At 47.1% G+C, this 23,607-nt stretch overlaps 1 protein-coding gene across 1 annotated transcript in view; it reads left to right on the top strand.

The window, feature by feature from the left end:
- LOC124613832 (titin homolog) overlaps positions 1-23,607 on the top strand; it is a 1,109,199-nt gene that overhangs the window by 988,515 nt on the left and 97,077 nt on the right. Inside the window, exon 31 of the mRNA XM_047142555.1 lies at positions 1,603-1,902. Coding sequence (XP_046998511.1) covers positions 1,603-1,902 — 300 coding nt within the window. The remainder of the gene's footprint in view (positions 1-1,602; positions 1,903-23,607) is intronic.

Genomic DNA, 23,607 nt, shown 5'->3' on the forward strand with positions numbered 1-23,607 from the left:
CCTCTTTTCCTTATCACACCCGTTCCTCAACCCTAACACCCAGTATGTCCCCTGTTTTCCCCTTTTTTGGCCCAGTACCACGCAGCTTGTTCTCTAATTTTTATGTCCAGAGGCAGAGCCCCTTTATAACTAATAGGTCCCCCCTGGAGATGTCCTGTAGGCCCCCACAGACGTCAATATCGTGTTCCTCTGCACTGTTCTCACTGTGATGGCGGGCACTACCCTCGTGAGTCTGTGTGCCCAGACTGCCGAGCCATAACACACTATTGACGTTAAGATGCTGTTATGGCATAGCTTTATGAGATGAGGGGCAAGATGAAATCTTTTATGACTTATGGAGATAAGATTCTTAAGCACTTGCAGGGCTCTCTGGTTTCTCAAAGTTCCGTCTTTCATCAATGGTAATTCCTAGGTAGCACATCTCGCATCGCCGAAGAACTGGCGAGCCCTGAGTTCACAGAGTGGGATTACTTATCAGCTGCCCTTTCAGCAAGAGATATGTAGACTTGCTCAGTGAAATGATCATCTTTGTATTTTGATACCATAGTTGTAATTTTCCTATAGCCCTTTCGATTTTGGGCTCTATGTCTTCTCGGCTTCGGCCGCCAACCAACAGTAGCAGGTCATCCGTGTAGGCTATCACCTCTAGCACTTCTTCGCTTTGTTGTAGATCGTCTAACAGTGGCTCCATGTGGATGTCCCAGAATAGGGGGCCTAATACAGAACCCTGGGGGCATCCCTTTTTTATATTTTTTCCCACTCTTCCGCCAGGGGACGATAGCCAGACATCCCGATTCTCACAATAGCTCCTCGGACAACCGTATAGTGGCCCTGGACACTCTTTCTCCCGCAAACAGGAGAAGAGCGAAGGCAACCACAGGTGGTCGAAGGCGCCACTGGTGTCCACCAGGATGTGAACTACGTACTTGTACGGGGTTGAGCCACAGACCTCAGCTGCCAGGGCGGTTGCATCAGATGCCGACCGCCCAGGCCTGAAGCCGAACTGCCCGCTACTCATCCTGCACAGCACTCGGTGTGCTGCCAGTCTGTCAGCCAGCAACTTCTTTAGTATCTTCCCAAACAAGTCCAACAAGCAGACGGGTCTGTAAGATTTTGTTTCAGCTGGGTCTTTGTCAGGTCCTTTCTTAATGATCAGGACATTTGCAATTTTCCATATCTTTGGGAATTTTTTCTGCCTGAGGCACTCATTGAATAGATGAGTGAGTGGTATTACTAGCTGGGGGGGGGGGGGGGGGGGGCAAGAACTGCATCACCTCCGCCATAATGCTGTCTGGCCTGGGAGCTTTCCCTCTCTTCAACGACTTTATGTGGGCAGCCACCTCCTCTTCAGAAAAGGGGTAGACTGCCGAATTATTGACGTATCTTCCAAGGTCTTCGTTTCTTAATTGGCGCTGTCCTCCAGTCTCCCCATCCGCACTGTCGTGAGGCAGCAGGGACCACAGGAGGACCTCAGCAGCCTCCTGCCAAGATTCCGTCATCCCGTCCCCGTGCCTGTTGATAGCTCCGTAGGAGATAGGTTCACGTGACCTGTGTTAAGGTTGCGGTTCGAGTGTGGACGAGTGACGCCCGGCGTGTCCGCAGGTGGAGACGACTGGGGACGAGAGCGTGCTGACGGTGCGCGACGTGCAGCCGCAGGACGGCGGCGCCGTCGAGTGCTCGCTGGCCGGCGGCGGCGCGGGGGCGGCGGCGGCGGAGCCCGCCTCCCTCACCGTGCTGCAGCCGGAGGAGGAGGGGGAGGAGGAGGAGGAGGAGGGAGAGGGAGGGGAGCCGGCGGCGGTGACGCGCGGCCCTCGCGACGTGGTGGCTCTGCGCGGCGACACGGCCACGCTGAGCGCCGCCTTCCGCGGCAGCCCGCCGCCCACAGTGCGCTGGCTCAGGGCGGTAAGTGCACGGCACCACACTGCTCCACCACACTCTGTATACACTCAGTCGCAAAAGTATTCGGGCAGTGGGACGTTCCACAATGAGTACTCGAGAAACACTGACTATCAAACACAAACATATTTATTAGCAACATATATGCGTAACTACAAAAGAATTATTGTATTACTTCGTATCCAAAACATAAATAACAGAAAAATTAACAACAAAAATGAAACATCCTGCACACCTTGCTGCTACAAAAGTATTCGGACACTGTCCAATAAATGTTCACAAGTTGTACGACGAAAATTTCAATACCTTTGGGTCCACCTTTCGTTTTCAATACCTCCTCCAATCTACTAGGCATACTTTCCACGAGTTTTTTCGTGAAATCTGGGCCTATACTTGCCCATTCTCGGCGCAGTTTCTCTTTCAAGGTCTCCTTCGTAAAGATGTTGTCCGCGCGGAGGGTCCGTTTCAATTTATCCCACAAATGTTCGATCGGGTTAATGTCTGGTGATTGGGGAGGGGGGGGGGGCTGTAATACTTTCGGGCAATTGAAGAGCAACCACATTTGTACAATATGCGTGGTATGCTTGGGATCATTATCCTGATAAAAATGAAAGTTGTTCGCAATACCTGTATGTCGTGCACTTTGCTTCAAATGTCCTCGCAGTATATTCAAATACGCTTCCTTGTTCATCGTATCATCAATGAACGCTGAATGACCCACACCATTGCCGGACATGCATCCCCACACGGTGATGCTCCCACCTCCAAACTTTACTGTCGCTTTGAGGTTCCTGGGATTCAGCTCTTCATTGGTCTTTCGCCACACGTTTGTCCTTCCGTCGCTTTGCCATACGAGGTGCATTCAAGTTCTAAGACCTCCGATTTTTTTCTAATTAACTACTCACCCGAAATCGATGAAACTGGCGTTACTTCTCGACGTAATCGCCCTGCAGACGTACACATTTTTCACAACGCTGACGCCGTGATTCCATGGCAGCGGCGAAGGCTTCTTTAGGAGTCTGTTTTGACCACTGGAAAATCGCTGAGGCAATAGCAGCACGGCTGGTGAATGTGCGGCCACGGACAGTGTCTTTCATTGTTGGAAAAAGCCAAAAGTCACTAGGAGCCAGGTCAGGTGAGTAGGGAGCATGAGGAATCACTTCAAAGTTGTTATCACGAAGAAACTGTTGCGTAACGTTAGCTCGATGTGCGGGTGCGTTGTCTTGGTGAAACAGCACACGCGCAGCCCTTCCCGGACGTTTTTGTTGCAGTGCAGGAAGGAATTTGTTCTTCAAAACATTTTCGTAGGATGCACCTGTTACCGTAGTGCCCTTTGGAACGCAATGGGTAAGGATTACGCCCTCGCTGTCTCAGAACATGGATACCATCATTTTTTCAGCACTGGCGGTTACCCGAAATTTTTTTGGTGGCGGTGAATCTGTGTGCTTCCATTGAGATGACTGGTGCTTTGTTTCTGGATTGAAAAATGGCATCCACGTCTCATCCATTGTCGCAACCAACGAAAAGAAAGTCCCATTCATGCTGTCGTTGCGCGTCAGCATTGCTTGGCAACATGCCACACGGGCAGCCATGCGGTCGTCCGTCAGCATTCGTGGCACCCACCTGGATGACACTTTGGCACAGAAATGCCAACTGGAGGCGATCTGTTCAACAGTCATTCGGCGATCCCCCAAAACAATTCTCTCCACTTTCTCGATCATGTCGTCAGACCGGCTTGTGCGAGCCCGAGGTTGTTTTGGTTTGTTGTCACACGATGTTCTGCCTTCATTAAACTGTCGCACCCACGAACGCACTTTCGTTACATCCATAACTCCATCACCACATGTCTCCTTCAACTGTCGATGAATTTCAATTGGTTTCACACCACGCAAATTCAGAAAACGAATGATTGCACGCTGTTCAAGTAAGGAAAACGTCGCCATTTTAAGTACTTAAAACAGTTCTCATTCTCGCCGCTGGCGGTAAAATTCCATCTACCGTACGGTGCTGCCAGCTCTGGGACGTATTGACAATGAACGCGGCCTCATTTTAAAACAATGCGCATGTTTCTATCTCTTTCCAGTCAAGAGAAAAAAAATCGGAGGCCTTAGAACTTGAATGCACCTCGTAATGTAAATTTACATTCGTCGCAAAATATCACCCGATTCCACCAAGCCTGCTCGTATTCGGCGTATTCCATCGCAAACTGCATAAGTTTCTTCTGGTTCACTGCATTTATGAATGGCTTTCGCAGTACCACTCGACCACGGTACTGCGATCGTCGTAGTACTCTCCGCACGGTTTCGGGATGAACTTTTATACCGAGGTCTCCCTCCACCTCACTTGCGATTCGTGTGGCAGATATTTTCGGATTCTGTTGTACCAGTTGTTCCCAGCCACGCGGCTGGAGCATGGGCTGGGGCCACCCCTCTCGTCCGGCTAACGCTCGGCAACACGTGTTTGCTGCCGGGCCGCGGCTTTGACGAGCGCCCTGTGCGGCCGCCCCAACTCCGAACATATAATATTTCCAGGGCGCCACAACTCACCCGTTACCTCACAAGCAGATAAGAAGGATGTTCGAGGGAAGAAAAGATGCAAGAAAACAGGAAGAAATTGAGTGACACAAGACACTCCCTGTTTTTCCTTATGTGGGGCCATTTCCAGCGAAGATCGCGAAGCTGCTTCGAAAATGCGACTTCGGAACCGTTTTCTGACGATTGCCGAGGGCGAAATATCTACTTGCCTCTGTACAGCACACACCTAAAACGTAAAATACACATACTGCTGGGAAAAATTATTACACTCTTTTAGAGGTTTCCAATTCACTACAGATTTATTATTGCAACTGTGCATATGGAGTACATGAAATGACTACATTTACAGATCAACAGCACAAGCGGGTATGAGGTACCAGGCGTCGAACCATGCTGGAACACCTATATTAGTATGCGGAATAACCTCCACATGCGACAGTGGAGGTGCTGACTCTGGCACACATGCGTACAGATGCGAATACTGACCTGTTCACGTAGTTCCGTAAGAATTGTTGGATGACAAGTAGCACGAGTCACGCCGCGTCCCAGCGTGTCCCACACGTGCTGTATTGAAGACAAGTCTGAAGGTCGTGCTGTCCAGGGAAGTTGCTGCGCGTCTTGCAGAGCACGTTCACTTTCACGGGCAGCGCGTGGGCCAACGTTATCCTGTTGGAGCGACATATCACCTTCCTGTTACAAGAACGGCAAAAGGACAGGTCTAACTACATGCTCCACTGGATACTGTCCGCTCCAGAAACATCAAAATGAACGAGTATTGCAACTTATTGCACCGCAGGTCGTAAGGCCTGGTGCGGAGCCGGTCTGTCGTGGATAGCGCTTACCAGGACTATGTCGTAAAGACGAACGACCATCACTCGCATACGGGCAGAATCTGCTTTCACCACTGAAGATCATAGCTCGCCATTCCATCTTCCAAGTGATCCTCTGACGGCACCAGTCGACCTGTGCACGTCGATGCTGCCGGCCGGGGTGGCCGAGCAGTTCTAGGCGCTACAGTCTGGAACTGCGCGACCGCTACGGTCGCTGGTTCGAATCCTGCCTCAGGCATGGATCTGTGTTATGTCCTTAGGTTAGCTAGGTTTAAGTAGTTCTAAGTTCTAGGGGACTGATGACCACAGCAGTTAAGTCCCATAGTGCTCAGAGCCATTTGAACCATTTGAACGTCGATGCTGTGGCGTGAATGGAAGGCGGGTAGAGGTGTCCGCGCCTATAGCGTCACCTCTAGTAACCGGTTCGCGACAGTTCGTGTCGACACGTCTCAGATCACAAGCCCTCTTCACTTTCCTGTGGTAGCTGCACGCTCTACCACTGCCGCCCTTACAATACGACGATCCTGTGCTGCGTGGACGTCCAGAACTTCGTCTGCGGGCGTGAGAATGTTCAGGTGACCGCTGATAGCAGCGTCGTTGGACAACTGACGCAGCAGGTCCAACCTATGGGGCAATCCTCCGAAGGACCATCCCGCCACTTGGAAGGCCACAATTTGACCCTTTTCAAACTCGCTCACTTGGCTGTGGAAAGCATCAGTGCGTCTCTCTGGCATTGTTGCCATCTTGCTTCACACGTCTGCACCACACTGAGTCTTCTGGCTGTGAGCATTCCGTGTTAAAGGGTAGACACAGATGGCACTCCGGTAGCTGTGCCACTTCGGTATCTGTTGGCGCACGACGTTGAAACCATTATGAGTCCCTGTACTATCCCCCAAGTGCCATATGCCGTCATCGGATCAGAATCGAAGTCGTCTTTCCAGGCATACTACTTTTTTTCTGGCGGTAGTATCCCATGTGAATATGGCTGCCGCTGCACCTGTTAAACGCGGTGCTGTACCTCAAACAACACGGTACCTTGGCATACACACCGGCGAGCGACTAAACTGTCACAACCACATACGAATAGTATCCGACAAGGGTGGACGACTAGGACACAAACTAGAAGGCTGAAGACTGAACACTTTAAATTACCACTTGTCGCACTCCGCACATACCACTGCGCGATCTTTGAGTCGATCGTATTCTTTGTGGCCAGTACATGGGCACACCGCCTAACAGAGCAGCGTAGGACCGAGGCGAAAACTGTCTTCTGCTATCGAGGGCTTTCCGGATCTTATCACTTCATGCTCTGTGTGTCTTCGGTCGCAGCGTATTGACTCAAAAGACCTGAAAATATAACTGCCTTAACAGAGGAAGAAGTAGGAGAGAAGTGCCGCTTAAGGATGTGACGGTCAGAGAGCTGACATAGGGAATGGGATAGCAGTGTTAAGAGCTGTAGGTCTTATACCTTATTTCCCAACATCAGGGAATGGTTAGGAATGAGCCACATTGTCTGAAGCAGAGGCATGGTCCACTTCCTGACTGGACAGGGACCTCAATGCATTTACACCGCATGCATATCAGTGAAAGGGAAAAATGCACTTGTGGGAAGAATTTGGAAATTTGTGGTACGTTCTACGGGACAAAACTGCTGAGGTCAGCGATCCCTAGGCTTACAGACTACTTAATGTAACTTAAACTGACTTACGCTAACGACAGCACACACACACCCATGCCCAAGGGAGGACTCGAACCTCCGACGGGGACAGCCGGGCGAACCGTGGCGACTGCGCACTTGTGGGGGGAGAGGTTCCCCAGAACACGTCGTAATACACTGCACACGTCTCGCCTCGAACAGACGACTAACAACGCGATTAGAGACAAACCAGCACGGGAAGCAATCAACAGCACGGCACACTCGATCTCAAAGGTTCTGAACCTTCAGTACGTAAACAGAAGTGAGGATATGTCTCACATGAGACCCAGGACACAACAAACATCGCCATGATAGACACCTCAAAGAAAGATGGCGAAACTGACCCAAGACAACACAATAACTTCCTTGACCAAGCAATTTAGCGTATAAGTCGTGACAGGTTATTAGAAGTAGAGGGACATAAAACCTGTACGGTAGGTATGAGGACGTAGCCTAGTAACAAGGTGGGCGCATGGCTGATGTCTTTCTGAGGTACGCCCCCCCCCCCCCCCCCCATTTTCTGATAGACTTTGGTGGCGGGAATCCGGAACTCACCTCTGATTGTTCTTACCAACTTTAAAGTTCCTTCAGGTCCAACAATTTACTGTAGTTTCTGTATCGAGATCCACCGCAAATAGGACCGAAGAGAGCCTTGACAGTAGGTACAAAGCTTACCAGCTGAATTCGCCGCGACATCCCACGTCGGCGTGTGCGTACTCCGAGAGCGCGCCGAGCAGCGGCCACGACGCGGGACGTCCCGTGAGTGCCCACGGCGGGACTCGAGCGCGGACTTCATCCCCACACGACGGCCGCTCCGCGCTGCGCCGCACCACACCCGCCCCACTGGCATAGATCTAGGGACTTCTGCTGTATCCGATATTTCGCCATATACCGATGAGTATAACACTCCTCGAAACGTTGTGGTGTATCTGCGCTAGCATCCAACTCGAAAAGCGAGAACTTTTTATCAGATCCTGGGTGACCGTCTACAACCCATGCTTTCATTAGTTTTGCTTCTGTTGTCAAGTGGTAAATGTAAATGTCGTGTGACTAGGGCCTCCCGTCGGGTAGACCGTTCGCCGGGTGCAAGTCTTTCGATTTGACGCCACGTCGGCGACTTGCGCGTCGATGGGGATGAAATGATGATGATTAGAACGACGCAACACCCAGTCCCTGAGCGGAGAAAATCTCCGACCCAGCCGGGAATCGAACCCGGGCCCTTAGGATTGACTCTCTGTAGCGCTGACCACTCAGCTACCGGGACCGGACTTGTCAAGTGGTTGACTGAAGCAACACCACCTTTGATTCAAGCCTTACACCCAGTAACAGGACGGGGCACGAAATTACGAGGGGCGTTCCATAAGTAATGCAACGTAATTTGCTCTCGGCCAACGTAGGCTGAAAAAATGCGGAATTTGTTGTGCAACGTCGTGGAATATTCCCTCTTCAGCTCCTATAGTTTCGCGCAGTAGGTTTTCGTGCTATTCGTAGCCTTCTAAATGGCTTCTGTACGGAGTGCGTTCCTGGTAGAGAACTGACACTGAGTGGAAGCGAGAGCACCAGACGTATTCATAGGCGCTTGCAGAATGTATGCGGAGACGTGCCAGTGAACAAAAGCACGGCGAGTCGCTGGGCGAGGCGTCCGTCATCGTCGTAACAAGGTCGCACAAACCTGCCCGATTCCCCGTGCGCCGGCCGGACGTTCATAGCATGACTCGTGCTGTGCTAGAACGTGCGGACACTCTCATTCGACGTGATCTATGGAACGCAGTCAGACACCTCGCTGCACAACTGGACGTCTCTGTTGGTGGTGCTGACACACCCGTCCACTAGCTGGGGTACCCAAAGGTGCCCGCTGCGCTCCTCGCCGTCTAACAGAAGACCACAAAGAGCAGCAGAGGCCCATTTGTGCCTAATTGCTCGCGCTTTACGACGCTCATCCGGGCAATTTTTTTTCGCACATCATCACAGGCGACGAAAAATGTGTTCGTCACTTCGAACCGGGAACAAAACGGGACTCCATGGGATGGAGCCACACCACCCCTCCTTTGAAGAAAAAGTTCAAAGCCCCACCCTCAGGCGATACGACTTCAGCGTGTTCGTCGTCCGTCCCCGGTAGCTGAGTGGTCAGCGCGACGGAATGTCGTACCTAACGGCCCCGGTTCGATTCCCGGCTGGGCCGGAGATTTTCTCCGCTCAGGGACTGGCTGTTGTGTTGTTTTTATCATCATCATTTCATCCCCATCGACACGCGAGTCGCCGAAGTGGCGTCAACTCGAAAGACTTGGACCAGGCGAACGGTCTACCCGACGGGAGGCCCTAGCCACACGGCATTTACATTTATAGCGTGTTCGTCGCCGCAAAAATGCAAACGAATTTCTCCTTCTCCATGACAACGCAAGACCTCGCACAAGTCTGCCTACCCGAGAGTAGCTCACAAAACTGCTTCGGGCTGTTCTTCTTCATCCACAATACAGCCCGGATCTCGCCCGTTCCCACTTCCATCTGTCTGGCCCAATGAAGGATTCAATCTGCGGGAAGCAGTACGTGGAACACGGGGAGGTTATTTGATGCAGCAAGGCGTTGCCGTTGACGTCGACCAGTACAGTGGTACGATGAGGGCATACCGTCCCTCCCAGTAACGTGGGGCAATGCCGTCTCATTCGACGGAGATTGTGTTGAAAAACAGGGTTTCGTAGCAGAAAGAGTGGGGAATAATATGGTGTGCTGGAATCCTGAAAATATTCAACCTGATTTCAGAAAAAAATTTGTTACATTACATACTGATCGCCCCTCGTTGCGCTGTTGTTTTTAAAACGGCCTAACTACTTTGTCGCATTCGATTTCGGTTTTATGTGCAGTTATGGCACCCATCTTGCGTAGAGCTTAGTCATCACAGATTCTTCATGGACCACGCTCTTTCCTCCGATATGCCTATGACGTCAGCTTTTGCATACCCTGTTAATCGCTGTGATTTCAAAATGCTTTAGTAGCTTAATCGGCATCAAATCAACTATCTCTGATGAGTGGAAAGTGACAAGAACGCCGGGTCGGCGCAAGGAAACCTTCTCCTGCGCCCCAAACAGAACGTGGCGTGCAACACGAAATGACTCACGGGTACCTACACGGTTATTTTTTATGAATCAGTCACATTCTGCTGTCGAAGTAATACTTGGCTCGATAGCAAAAACATCTTACTTTGCTTATTACTTGACAAAAAATTCAAAATTAAGCCATCAGCGATCTGGCAGCAGCGCCAGGGTGCCTCCTCTTCAAATTTACTGTCCTATCCGTGTCGCCTTTAACGATCGCATAAAATTTCACCTAGTACACGAAGATTTTCGACCCACAAGGCTACAGACACTTGGAACGTGCTAGAAATCCTATACAGGAGAACGTTTGTAATCTGGAAATATAATTTCGACTATAAATGTATCATATACGCTAATAAGTCATGCGAACGGGTGTCTGTTATTAATTGTATATTTTACTCTCTCAAAGCTGAGTGACAACTTTCCAACGCTTCATCACCGCAGAGCATTCAGTTGCAGTAGAAACAGCAAGCCTGCGAATTTAGTTTATTCCATTGCTGATTACTGCATCGTATTTTTCCTACATGGAGTATTTACTTCATGTTAATGTGTCTAAAACTTATTTTAAGAGAGTGAGAAACTTCTTTGACGCTGCACACCGAGCCTGGTCAGAGGAAACGTCAAAACCGTATTACCAATATTTGCTGGCAGGCGGCGCCTAACGGGCCGTTAGTTTCTATTAACATATTCGTAAGCGTTTATTTAAGGAGATATGCAGCATTTCCGGACCGGAAATGTTAAGGCGGTAGAAGAAATGTCAAATGTTTCTCTGATTTCACTCCCTTTTCAATACTAATGAGTAACAAATACGTCGCGAACGTTTTATTGTTTGACTCTTCCGTAATCTTAACGACGAAGAAATATCACACACGCTCCATGATTTATATCTCTTTACATTTCTCTGCTGCTCAGACGCTGTACTTTCGACTTATCTGTTGACTCTTGGTGCAAATACTATAACGTTTACGAGATGAGAGTTGAATTCCAAAGAAACATATTCACGACAACTCTTTAAGCAGACTGACGCCTAAGGCTTTAAAGTAAATTAAATTCTGCTTCGTCAATTCACTTTAAATGAACAGATTCTTCGTTTCAGTCATTTCTCATATAGTGACTTTTTTCGGTCAAATGTGTGACTGGAGCAAATACAAAACTCCCTATAAATCATTCAGAAGGTTTGGTTCGAATTTTCATAATCGAACGAAACTAATCAGCATGAGGTCTAGTTTTGGGAAAGCATATACTACATGAAAAACTTACGGAATGATTTGAGGGAAAATTGAAATATTTCACGAACAGCTGCTGCTAACATCGTAAATGAAATGTCGAAAAGTTCATTTTTGGCACAGACATTACATTGGAGTCATATTTAACTGTCAAAAAGGGTTCCTTTAAATCAGGTACCAAATTTAGAACATTTCGAGAACCCAAGAGTCTAGGAGGGAAAATTAATGCGTCACCAAGTTCATCTCTTCAAGGTGTAGCTATTTTTGTTAAAAAGTTGCAGTTATGATATTTAAATGTCAAGGCGACTTCCTTCAAATCAGGTACTAAATTTAGGACATTTAGAGAACAGCAGACCTTAAGAAGACAATGAGGTGTCAAAAAATTCATCTCTTCAAGGCCTAGCTATTTTTCCGCATACATAGTTACATTGGTGTGATATTAAACTCTCCAAATGGTTTCCTTCGAGTCGAGTACTAGGTCCAGGACTTTCAGAGAACAGAAAATGCCAAGAAAGCAAATGAGGTGCCAATAGATCAAGCTTTCTGAATGAAACTTGAAAACATATTCTGTGAAACGATTTGTCTAAGAGTAAAATATAAAATAGATTAGAGAAACATTTGATGCCCATGTGAATGATGCTCGGAATCATGTAGAACAAACGAAGGGCGTCAATCGTTTCTCTAATCTATTTTAGTTCTTGCTATTAGACAGATCATTTGAGAAAACGTTTGAACGATTTTTCAATTTCTTTTTATTTCTACTATTAGATTCAATTATCTACTACTACAGTAAAATTCACACAAATTGATAAAGGTATACAATTATTAGCAAACAATGAAACAGACGAGCTACAACAGAAGTTATTGGTAATATTTCTAGAAAACCGACGAACCTCTTGGGTGCATTTCGAGACGTCAAGAACGTGAATACAGTGATGTCAGAGTTAGGAGACTATAAGATAAGAGACCCTCTGGATAAGGTACTTTACATATTTCGTGATATTTTGCTTGCACACATTTCGTCTCTGTGAGTGTCGTTATTATAATATAGAACATTAATTCTGAGGAGGTATTAAGAGGACTGCGTCAGAAACGACTATTTAAAGACAGGAAAATACAATTTAGATTTACCCGTTAACAATATTGCTTGATATTACGCATTTGATTTTCCTAATGAATGACTTGATGTGAAGTGATCAAGTTGTCTTCTGTTTGAGAAAAGGTAATCTTTTCGTGCCTTGATTCCAGATTAGCTTACGAATTTTCGATGCGCTCTGCACAGTTATATGCCGAAATTTATGGACACACAAGAAAATTAGGAAGCAGAAAAGTAGGGCCGTGTAGGTACTCCGCGCTCGATTGCAGGTACACAAGAATAGGTACCTACAAATTATTAACACAGACAAAACAGAATTAGATGATTGCGGTTTTTAGGAGGAACATCCGAGTATCCTATAATAACTATGACTAATCTGGGATACTAGAAGCCTTCCACGAACTACCACGAACTATGACTAATCTGGGATACTTGAAGCCTTCCACGAACTACCATCTGACGTGTGATATTGAAGTCTTGTCGCCACATTTTGTGATTTTTCAGGAAAAACAAGATTTCACAAGCAAGTTTTATTGTTTACCTGATTTGCCTCTCCTGACTACTTTCCCAATTTATGGTTGTACAACCACAGACTTCCGTGTCAGACCAAGGAAACGTTTAGAATGATAATATTCTCGAATGGTTTTAACTAGCCTGTTTCGACAAAAAGCAGCATTTCCCCTTCTCTCTCAAAGAAGGCACCAAAGAGGAAAAATGTTAGAAGGGCACTAATGGAGAAGAGAAGTGTTGTATTACTCTCATTACCAGCGCTGTCGATTCGTGGATTCTTATTGGGAAGTATGAATTGCCGACCGACTCCATTTTAATTGTCTACTGACTTGGTTATTTTCCCTCAACATATCCGACAGTACCGACATGCTTTCCTAGTCAGTAGTAGTAAGTAAGGAAGGAAAAGGCAAGAGGAACGGGACATCGGCTCGACTCATTTGAAATGCAAATTTGTGGGCGGTCAGAGTGCCGTTTTTCTCTTGTTGAAGTCGTATCAGGCGATATACGAGGGTTGTCCAGAAAGTAATGTACCGCATTTTTTTTTCTCAGCCGGAAACAATGCTACGAACGCGAAACGTTGCGTATGTGTTATTTGAAGTCTCCTGAGGGAGAGCGACAAGTTTACGTCACTTCCGACAGATAGCGTAGCTGCAGCACAGTTTGAAAATGGCGTCTGTAGGTCATGTACGTTACAAGCAAACGTGCGTCATTCAATTTCTCACTGCAGAGAAAGAAACTGTGGGGAATGTTCACAAACGCTTGTGCAAAGTCTATGCAGCATCTGCTGTCGACAGCAGTTCAGTTAGTCGCTGGGCAGGGAGGTCATCAGAAGGCGGTTTGGCGGAGCTCCACGATTTGGAGCGGTCGGAGGGACAACGCTTGTTACTCCTGACCTAGCCCCCTCGGAGTTACGCTTGTTTGCTCCATTAAAGGATGCCATTCGTGGAAGACGTTTTGAGGACGATGGGGAGGTGATTCACACATTGTGAAGCAAGGATTGGTATCGACAGGGCAGACACGCCCTTGTTTCGCGCTGGAGGAAGGTCATAGAACGAGATGGAGATTACGTGGAAAAACAGGACGTGTACGTAGAACACCATTCTTTCGTGTGTGTAATTCTCGTAGTGTTCCAGAAAGAACTGTTGAAGAAAAAAATGCGGTGCGTTACTTTGTGGGCAATGTTCGTAGACAACACTAACACCCCTATTGCTGGCCGATAAACGGAGCGAGAGTGCCGCGCGAGAGGCGTAGCACCCGGACAGTGGTCACGTGACAATCGGCGAGGAGCGCCGCCGCGAAGTCGGCCAGCGGCGAGCGGCGTACGTGACCGGCGGCGCCGGGCGGCACTTGTTTTGGGCAGCGGCGGCCGCTGCTGATCTCACCCTCGCTCGCTCGCTCACGCAGACAGATGGACGCCGGCGACCCCTGCGTGGGCGGCTCCCCGCTATAACTCGATGACAGATGGGGCCGCAGCACGTATTCGGCAGCCTGCCCCCTGCCGCCAGCCACGCGCTGTTTTCACAACACACCCGCGCTCCGTTCTGCGGAACAGCTGGCGCGCTTCGTGGAACGGAGGCACTGAGCGGTTTTTGCGGCGACCTTGCGGCATCACCAGTGACGTCAGCACCAGCTCGAGGTGGAATGTGTTTTGCCTGTTACAATCAATTGTTCTCCGAGAAGCACGTCCCGTTTCTTACAACGAAGCGAGGGCAGTGGACACCCAAGCGATGACCAATCTTCCTCATCACTCGCACTACTGTAGTACATACCTAGGCCGATGCTGCTCTGCTGCGCTGTGCTTCTCAACCATTTTGAAGAAATCGATGTACAAAGTTTTCCGAGCGTCTCGAATACCGCACGAGACCGTCGGCCGTCGAGTAGCGGCGTAAGTGCACCCCTGACCCAGCTGCCTCCCAATGTCGTCATTCTTCTGTTCTAATCATCCAGCAGACTCTTCTTCCCTCTCGTTTGCTCGAAAAGGACCAATATCAATAATTATACACTACTGGCCATTAAAATTGCTACACCACGAAGGTGACGTACTACAGACGCGAAATTTAACCGACAGGAAGAAGATGCTGTGATATGCAAATGATTAGCTTTTCAGAGCATTCACACAAGGTTGCCGCCGGTGGCGACACCTACAACGTGCCGACATGAGGAAAGTTTCCAACCGATTTCTCATACACAAACAGTTGACCAACGTTGCCTGGTGAAACGTTGTTTGATGATGCCTCGTGTAAGGAGGAGAAATGTCTACCATCACGTTTCCGACTTTGATAAACGTCGGATTGTAGCCTATCGCGATTGCGGTTTATCGTATCGCCACATTGCTGCTCGCGTCGGTCGACATCCAATGACTGTTAGCAAAATATGGAATCGGTCGGTTCACGAGGGTAATACGGAACGCCGTGCTGGATCCCAACGGCATCGTATCACTAGCAGTCGAGATGACAGGCATCTTATCCGCATGGCTGTAACGGATCGTGCAGCCACGTCTCGATCCCTGAGTCAACAGATGGGGACGTTTGCAAGACAACAACCGTCTGCACGAACAGTTCGACGACGTTTGCAGCAGTATGGACTATCAGCTCGGAGACCATGGCTGCGGGTACCCTTCACGCTGCATCACAAACAGGACCGCCTCCGATGGTGTACTCAACGACGAACCTGGGCGCACGAATGGCAAAACGTCATTTTTTTCGGATGAATCCAGGTTCTGTTTACAGCATCATGATGGTCGCATCCGTGTTTGGCGACATCGCGGTGAATGCACATTGGAAGCGTGTATTCGTCGTCAACATACTGGTGTATCACCCGGCGTGATGGTATGGGGTGCCATTGGTTACACGTCTCGGTCACCTCTTTTTCGCATTGACGGCACTTTGAACAGTGGACGCTACACTTCAGATGTGCTACGACCCGTGGCTCTACCCTTCATTCGATCCCTGCGAAACCCTACATTTCAGCAGGATAATGCACGACCGCATGTTCCAGGCCTGTACGGGCCTTTCTGGACACAGAAAATGTTCGACTGGTGCCCTGTGCAGCACATTCTCCAGATCGCTCACCAACTGGAAACATCTGTTCAATGGGGGCCGAGTAACTGGCTCGTCGAAATACGCCAGTCACTACTATCGTGTTGAAGTCACATAGGCAGCTGTATCTGTACATGCCATCCAAGCTCTGTTTCACTCAATGCCCAGGCGTATCAAGGCCGTTATTACGGCCAGAGGTGGTTGTTCTGGCTACTGATTTCTCAGGATCTATGCACCCAAATTGCGTGAAAATGTAATGGCATGTCAGTTCTAGTATAATATATTTGTCCAATGAATACCCGTTTATCATCTGCATTTCTTCTTGGTGTATTGTATTAAGTCATATCGAGTAACCGCGATCGAATAGACGTTTACTTAACGTAATACCACGCGCGAATTAAAAAGTTTTGCAGTGATGTATGATACTTACTATTCTCTGTCACCACTGACTGAGTGACAGCACATAGGGTTGGATCTATGATAGCACCATGAGAAACAATTCCCACATTCCATTTCGAACTGGCTCTATTTCATTATGGCAGCACTAAGGAGCGAAGTGTAATGCAGTCTTCAGCTCTAGCCCTACATGTACAAGTAATCTGCATTCGCTTCAGAAAATTTAGGTCTCGACTACATCGAGGGATACATATACCCAGACAGACACTACGGTGTCACTCATATTTTTTATATCTTGAATACATCTCGCCACTCATATTCCTCTATCATTACCACTACTATTCTTATTATTTTTACTATTATTATTACCTTTTCCGAAAAAAAAGACTCGTGGTAATGGTACAAGAGCGTTTAATGGAAGACTAAACTCGAACACAAGACAAGCAGTCTGCCGACTTTACCGGTTGCACTAATGCCGCCGTACGTAAAACTCTGATGCCTGCTCCCTCGAAAACGCTACAGAAGCTCGCCATACTACAACAGCATGTCACATCTAAGTACGGTATGTACCACAAAGATGAGCCAGGGTGGTAACTCGTAGGGCATACGCTTCCCTTCTAAGATGACGTCAGAGACTAGTTATACACGCCATAGACTTCAGTTATTGTCAATAGTTCTGAACCAGTAGTGTAACAACTAATTTCACAGCGTTTTCAGCCCTAAAATACGCGCACTTACGTGTTGCCGGTTTCATAGTGAGACGGAATCGCGATAGTGTGTTCTCATTCCTGAAGTGACCAATCTCAGGATCACTGCGACATGTAGAAGTAATTAATAAATGTCCAGGTTACACGATATATTTGAACATTTATTTTTATAAACCCATAAGCACCATATTCATTTTCCGTGTCGACGAAGTGGTTACTCCAGAAAGAGCATCCACCCCGATCGAAAAGCGTGCTCACGGGAACAACCGTGGCCTTTCGTCGAAATCAAGGAAAACACAAATCAGGATGTCTGTCATGGAGTAGAAGAGATAAATTTTTTCATTGAAAATACGTTGGTTTTTAACATGTGGTCGACGTCGACATCACTGGCGACCGCGCCGTTTCTCAGGGTACCAAAGATGTTCGAGCTCTGAAGTATCGGGATTCCTGTACCGTCATGTCATCAGAGAGAAACAAAATGTATACCGCAGAGACAGGCTGGACAGTGAAGGGGGAGGCGTGTTTTTAGCGATAAGAAGTGCAATAGTATCGAAGGAAATTGACGGAGATCCGAAATGTGAAATGATTTGGGTGAAGGTCACGGTTAAAGCAGGCTCAGACGTGGTAATTGTATGTCTCTATAGGCCCCCTGGCTCAGCAGCTGTTGTGGCTGAGCATCTGAAGGATAATTTGGAAATTATTTCGAGTAGATTTCCCCACCATGTTATAGTTCTGGGTGGAGATTTTAATTTGCCGGATATAGACTGGGAGACTCAAACGTTCATAACGGGTGGCAGGGACAAAGAATCCAGTGAAATTTTTTTAAGTGCTTTATCTGAAAACTACCTTGAGCAGTTAAACAGAGAACCGACTGGTGGCGATAACATATTAGACCTTCTGGTGACAAACAGACCCGAACTATTTGAAACATTTAACGCAGAACAGGGAATCAGCTATCATAAAGCGATTACAGCATCGATGATTTCAGCCGTAAACAGAAATATTAAAAAGGGTAGGAAGATTTTTCTGTTTAGCAAAAGTGACAAAAAGCAAATTTCAGAGTACCTGACGGCTCAACACAAAAGGTTTGTCTCAAGTACAGATAGTGTTGAGGATCAGTGGACAAAGTTCAAAACCATCGTACATTATGCGTTAGATGAGTATGTGCCAAGCAAGATCGTAAGAGATGGAAAAGAGCCACCGTGGTACAACAACCGAGTTAGAAAACTGCTGCGGAAGCAAAGGGAACTTCACAGCAAACACAAACATACCCAAAGCCTTGCAGACAAACAAAAATTACGCGAAGCGAAATGTAGTGTGAGGGGGGATATGCGAGAGGCGTTCAATGAATTCGAAAGTAAAGTTCTATGTACTGACTTGGCAGAAAATCCTAAGAAATTTTGGTCTTATGTCAAAACGGTAGGTGGATCAAAACAAAATGTCCAGACACTCAGTGACCAAAATAGTACTGAAACAGAGGATGACAGACTAAAGGCCGAAATACTAAATGTCTTTTTTCCAAAGCTGAGGAAGACTGCACTGTAGTTCCTTCTCTAGATTGTCGCACAGATGACAAAATGGTAGATATCGAAATAGACGACAGAGGGATAGAGAAACAATTAAAATCGCTCAAAAGAGGAAAGGCCGCTGGACCTGATGGGATACCAGTTCGATTTTACACAGAGTACGCGAAGGAACTTGCCCCCCTTCTTGCAGCGGTGTACCGTAGGTCTCTAGAAGAGCGTAGCGTTCCAAAGGATTGGAAAAGGGCACAGGTCATCCCCGTTTTCAAGAAGGGACGTCAAACAGATGTGCAGAACTGTAGACCTATATCTCTAACGTCGTTCAGTTGTAGAGTTTTGGAACACGTATTATGTTCGAGTATAATGACTTTTCTGGAGACTAGAAATCTAGTCTGTAGGAATCAGCATGAGTTTAGAAAAAGACGGTCATGTGAAACCCAGCTCGCGCTATTCGTCCACGAGACTCAGAGGGTCATAGACACGGGTTCACAGGTAGATGCCGTGTTTCTTGACTTCCGCAAGGCGTTCGATACAGTTCCCCACAGTCGGATAATGAACAAAGAAAGAGCATATGGACTATGAGACCAATTTTGTGATTGGATTGAGGAGTTCCTAGATAACAGAGCGCAGCGTGTCATTCTCAATGGAGAGAAGTCTTCCGAAGTAAGAGTGATTTCAGGTGTGCCGCAGGGGAGTGTCATAGGACCGTTGCTATTCGCAATATACATAAATGACCTGGTGGATGACATCGGAAGTTCACTGAGGCTGTTTGCAGATGATGCTGTGGTGTATCGAGAGGTTGTAACAATGGAAAATTGTACTGAAATGCAGGAGGATCTGCAGCGAATTGACGCATGGTGCAGGGAATGGCAATTGAATCTCAATGTAGACAAGTGTAATGTGCTGCGAATACATAGAAAGATAGATCCCTTATCATTTAGCTACAAAATAGCAGGTCAGCAACTGTAAGAAGTTAATTCCATAAATTATCTGGGAGTACGCATTAGGAGTGATTTAAAATGGATTGATCATATAAAATTAATCGTCGGTAAAGCAGATGCCAGACTGAGATTCATTGGAAGAATCCTAAGGAAATGCAATCCGAAAACAAAGGAAGTAGGTTACAGTACGCTTGTTCACCCACTGCTTGAATACTGCTCAGCAGTGTGGGATCCGTACCAGATAGGGTTGATAGAAGAGACAGAGAAGATCCAACGGAGAGCAGCGCGCTTCGTTACAGGATCATTTAGTAATCGCGAAAGCGTTACGGAGATGATAGATAAACTCCAGTGGAGGACTCTGCAAGAGAGACCCTCAGTAGCTCGGTACGGGCTTTTGTTGAAGTTTCGAGAACATACCTTGACCGAGGAGTCAAGCAGTATTGCTCACAGAGATTAGAGCCCACACAGAGGCATACCGACAATCCTTCTTTCCACGAACAATACGAGACTGGAATAGAAGGGAGAACCGATAGAGGTACTCAAAGTAACCTCCGCCACACACCGTCAGGTGGCTTGCGGAGTATGGATGTAGATGTAGATGTAGATGTAGAATGCGTTAATATCTACTACTATGTAGTATGGCAGATACAACGCTTTATTATCGTAAACAGAATTTAGCTCCTTATACGGGCTGACGTCACAGAAGTGAGTGACACTAGGAAGACGTTTCATGCCCTGATGACTCATGCTGTAGATGCCGTGACCCAGTAGAAGAGGAAGGATGAAGTGTCAGACTTTAATATATCAGTAGGGTCAGAACACTCTTGTAGCTACTCAGGGACGTGGCAATGAACTCTCCGTAGTCCAGTGACAGAAATCGTCGCGCTTTCATCACAAGCGGTTTAAGGAAACCGCAGAAATCCTTAATCTGAACAGGCGGGATGCAGAAATGATCCACTCATCCCACATACGAGTCCGGTGGGAAAATATTGCTCCAGCTGCCTTTGTGCGTGTAGCCTCGAATATCCTGCGGTGTGTCTTCAGCGAAGTTCGCGGGTGAGGGAATTATAGGGTGAACCAGTTCTCTTGGGGAAATCGCCTAGTTCGTGTCGGAAATTGTCACCGCTTACTTCCGATCCACTACCGAATGACATTTCGGTGATTGTTTCTGTACGTATCGAAGTATATTAACGATTGTGCATCGTTTGTGGGTGGATGATCTATCTGGAATATGTATGTATGTTATTTGCAAACTAGTCAGAATCCAAACTTGAAACTAACTAAACATTTACAAAATATTTCTACTGTCGACTTCCCACAAGTTCATTATGTTGAAAGTACATATCTGCTCTCTTTGAAGCTATCCGTTAAGATGAGGTAACTACTCTCTGTAAAACTTTTATCCGTAAATGTAAATGCCGTGTGGCTAGGGCCTCCCGTCGGGTAGACCGTTCGCCTGGTGCAAGTCTTTCGAGCTGACGTCACTTCGGCAACTTGCGCGTCGATGGGGATGAAATGATGATGATAAGGACAACACAACACCCAGTTCCTGAGCGGAGAAAATCTCCCCGGGAATCGAACCCGGGCCGTCAGGCATGACATTCCGTCGCGCTGACCACTTTATTTTTTTTTAAATCTCGTTTTTGTTCTACATTGCTCGTCGATTTGTTCGTTGCGGACGTCCGATGACAGCCGTTTAGCTTGTTCCTTGATCCGTTCACTCAGTTTTTTTATTACAGAGGGTAGCTAACCCCCTGACCGAACATGCTGAGCTAACGTGCCGGCACCACTCAGCTATCGGGGGCGGGCACTTTTATCCGTGACATCGGAAGTACATATGCGGGTCACGGCATTGTGTCCAGCCACTAGCACCCAGCCTAGATGTCTTTATCAGGACACGCTGCAGATGGTCGACTGGGACTGAGTCATTCACATGCTGATCAGCATTCTCGGATATCTGGAGTCATGATGTCTGCAGTGCTTCCCGCAGCCGCTGAAGGATGCGTCGTATAACAGAAAAGATACCACAACTAACGTGGTCCCACTAATGGCAGACCGATTTTAGATCGGAGGAATTCGACCGTTAGAGATTACTGTTATTTAAGACATTTGAGAGTATTAATAGCCGTAGAATTCGCAATCTTGGTCACATTTTAGTTTCTTTGAATATGTTTCTGGTTTTGACGCTACAGCGATCACCAGCTCTAAGAAAGCAGCGACGCATTGCAAATGTAGTTGTAAAGTGAACGACTATGCGTTCTGTGCGTGACTGTTTTCTAAGATCTGATGATGGCTATAAAGCCGAAACCAGTTAGTTCTTCAGATAAAGTAAAATGTGACTATTGTTGTTGTTGTCTTCAGTCCTGAGAATGGTTTGATGCAGCTCTCCATGCTACCCTATCCTGCGCAAGCTTCTTCATCTCCCAGTACTTACTGCAACCCACATCCTTCTGAATCTGGTTGGTCTCCCTCTACGATTTTTACCCTCCACGCTGCCCTCCAATGCTAAATTTGTGATCTCTTGCTGCCTCAGAACATGTCCTACTAACCGGTCCCTTCTTTTTGTCAAGGTGTGCCACATACTCCTCTTCTCCCCAATTCTATTCAATACTTCATCATTAGTTATGTGATCTACCCATCTAATCTTCAGCATTCTTCTGTAGCACCACATTTCGAAAGCTTCTATTCTCTTCTTGTCTAAACTATTTATCGTTCATGTTTCACTTCCATACATGGCTGCACTGCATACAAATACTTTCAGAAACGACTTCCTGACACTTAAATCTATACTCGATGTTAACAAATTTCTCTTCTTCAGGAACGCTTTCCTTGCCATTGCCAGTCTACATTTTATATCCTCTCTACTTCGACCATCATCAGTTATTTTGCTCCCCAAATAGCAAAACTCCTTTACTACTTTAAGTGTCTCATTTCCTAATCTAATCCTCTCAGCATCATCCGATTTAATTTGACTACATTCCATTACCCTCGTTTTGCTTTTGTTGATGTTCATCTTATATCCTCCTTTCAAGACGCTGTCCATTCCGTTCAACTGCTCTTCCAAGTCCTTTGCTGTCTCTGATAGATTTACAAAGTCATCGGCGAACCTCAAAGTTTTTATTTCTTCTCCATGGATTTTAATACCTACTCAGAATTTTTCTTTTGTTTCCTTTACTGCTTGCTCAATATACAGATTGAATAACATCGGGGAGAGGCTACAACCCTGTCTCACTTCCTTCCCAACCACTGCCTCCCTTTCATGCCCCTCGACTCTTATAACTGCCATCTGGTTTCTGTACAAATTGTAAATAGCCTTTCGCTCCCTGTATTTTACCCCCGCCACCTTCAGAATTTGAAAGAGAGTATTCCAGTCAACATTGTCAAAAGCTTTCTCTAAGTCAAAATGTGACTAAGACAACGAATCCTACAATTTATTTAGTTATCAAGGTCAATGTCTTCCTCCAAATGTGGAATCGACCTCATTTCGTTTCTAGTCGTGTGGCAAAGGCGACTGTTTCGCTGAAGGATCCGATTCTCGTCAGAGGACAGAGCTAACGTGTACAAGCGAATACGCTTTCCGATGAGGTAATCGCAATGAAATCGTGCAAGAATCGCAGTAGAGGACAACACAGAAACATTCCGCAGTCGTTAAGCACGATCCTACTGCCTTTACTTCTTCCGGAAATCGATGCAGAATGCTCGGCCTATTTCGTTAGCCGCCGGTCGAGATGACGGCTGTCCGCCTCATGAATCACAAAGTGTGATTCATCGGGGAGCCGTCGGCAACCACCAGCAACCCAGTCAGTTCAAGAATTTTCCGTTGATGCGTCTTCCCTGTCCCGGATATAGGACGCCACTTGCCTCCTTCTAAACGCTGTGTGTGTCAGTGACCTGTTGCTCTCTGTTCTCTGCCTGCTTTATTCCGTCTGTGACCTGTACCATTCGCGCATCTCGACCTGTCTTTATGCGTCACCGTAATCAGATGTTCAAATGCCTCTGAGCAGTATGGGACTTAACATCTGAGGTCATCAGTCCTGTAGACTTAGAACTGCTTAAACCTAACTAACCTAAGGACAGCACACACATCCATGCCTGAGGCAGGATTCGAACCTGCGGCCGTAG

The sequence above is a fragment of the Schistocerca americana genome, chromosome 4, assembly GCF_021461395.2.
Source record: "Schistocerca americana isolate TAMUIC-IGC-003095 chromosome 4, iqSchAmer2.1, whole genome shotgun sequence".
In the NCBI taxonomy this organism is placed as follows: Eukaryota; Metazoa; Arthropoda; class Insecta; order Orthoptera; family Acrididae; genus Schistocerca; species Schistocerca americana.